At 51.4% G+C, this 1,479-nt stretch overlaps 1 protein-coding gene across 1 annotated transcript; it reads right to left on the bottom strand.

Annotated features, from left to right (window-relative positions):
• Positions 1–314: 314 nt before the first annotated feature.
• Positions 315–1,273, bottom strand: LOC142088325 (olfactory receptor 5J3-like). The gene has a single exon (XM_075163560.1). It carries the CDS (start codon positions 1,256–1,258, stop codon positions 320–322), a length of 939 nt encoding a protein of 312 aa, XP_075019661.1. The 5' UTR covers positions 1,259–1,273; the 3' UTR covers positions 315–319.
• Positions 1,274–1,479: the final 206 nt, after the last annotated feature.

The following is a 1,479-nucleotide window of genomic DNA, read 5'->3' on the forward strand; positions in this document are numbered from 1 at the left end:
GTGTGTGGGCACACGCATTTAACACAAGAATATATTGCATTATATGTAAATATATAGTATAATATACATTTAATATTGTGTTTTATATATATATACACACATATGTGTATATATGTGTATAACTTGCCATCATAGGACCAGAGACCTCCTAGATGTCCTTTCTGATCAAAAATTATTCTAAGTCCCGCTCAAAGCAGGCTGACCTCACAGCCACACCAGGTTGCTCATGGCCTCATCCAGGCAAGTTCTGAGTTCCTCCATGGGTGGAGGCTCCACAGGCTCCGAGAGAAATCCTGGATCAGGTTTTATTGAGGAGGCTTCAGAGCCTGATTGTGATCCTTTCTGCTGTTCTCCTCAGAGCATCCTTCACCTCCTGGTTCCTCAGGCTGTAGATGAGGGGGTTCAGCATCGGGATGACCACCGTGTAGAAGACAGAGACTACTTTGTCAGTGTTCAGGGAGTAACTAGAGCTGGGGCGTAAATACATGAAGATCGTCGTCCCATACAACACGGTCACTGCAGTCAGGTGGGACGCGCAGGTGGAGAAGGCTTTTTGCCTGCCTTCAGCTGAACGGATCCTCAGGATGGCAAAGGAGATGAAGATGTAGGAGACCAGGATGGTGGAGATGGTGCTGAGCTCAATGATGCCGGCCATGGAGAAGAGGATCATCTCGTTGACGTAGGTGCTGGCACAGGACAGAGCCAGGAGGGGAGGAACATCGCAGAAGAAGTGGTTGATGACATTGGAGCTGCAGAAGGGCAGCCTAATGATGAAGGTCATCTGTATGATGGAGTTCAGGACACCCCCAACGTAGGACCCCACCACCAGCCGCATGCAGACACTCGGAGACATAACAGAGGAATAGAGCAGGGGGTTACAGATGGCCACGTACCGGTCGTACGCCATGACGGCCAGCAGGAAACACTCAGTCGTCACGAAGACGATGTAGAAGAAGGTTTGGCCCATGCAGCCAGCAAAGGAAATGGTCTTGGTCTCCGATAGGAAGTTCACCAAGGTCCTGGGGGCAATCACAGAGGAGAAGCAGATGTCAACAATGGAGAGGCTGCCAAGGAAGAAGTACATGGACGTGTGGAGCCGTGGGTCACCTCGGATGACTACGATTATCCCCACGTTGCCCAAAAGGGTGACGGTGTAGATGAGCAGGAACAGCACGAAGAGGGCTGCCTTCATCTCCGCTTGGTCACTCAGGCCCTCGAGAACGAACTCTGTCACTGAGGTGTGATTCTGCTCTGCCATTCAGGTCCTCGCGTCCACCGAGCAAGGAGAGAGCCTGAAAATACAGGAGAGTGGAAAGCATGCCTTTGTTATTTGAACTGAAACGGGCTAACTGGATAATTTACACCCCTACAGCCGGGGCGCCCGAGCGTCCATGTCTAGAGTGGATGGACTGCACTGCGGCCACCGGCTCCGAGCTCGTCCTCCTTTACAGTCCAAGGAAAGAGGAGGTCCCTCTGAAG

Source organism: Calonectris borealis, chromosome 14 (genome assembly GCF_964195595.1).
Source record: "Calonectris borealis chromosome 14, bCalBor7.hap1.2, whole genome shotgun sequence".
NCBI classification, from domain to species: Eukaryota; Metazoa; Chordata; class Aves; order Procellariiformes; family Procellariidae; genus Calonectris; species Calonectris borealis.

Bases quoted from the DNA above. Each gene is read 5' to 3' on its own strand.
- LOC142088325 (XM_075163560.1), bottom strand. From the start codon at position 1,258: ATGGCAGAGCAGAATCACACCTCAGTGACAGAGTTCGTTCTCGAGGGC.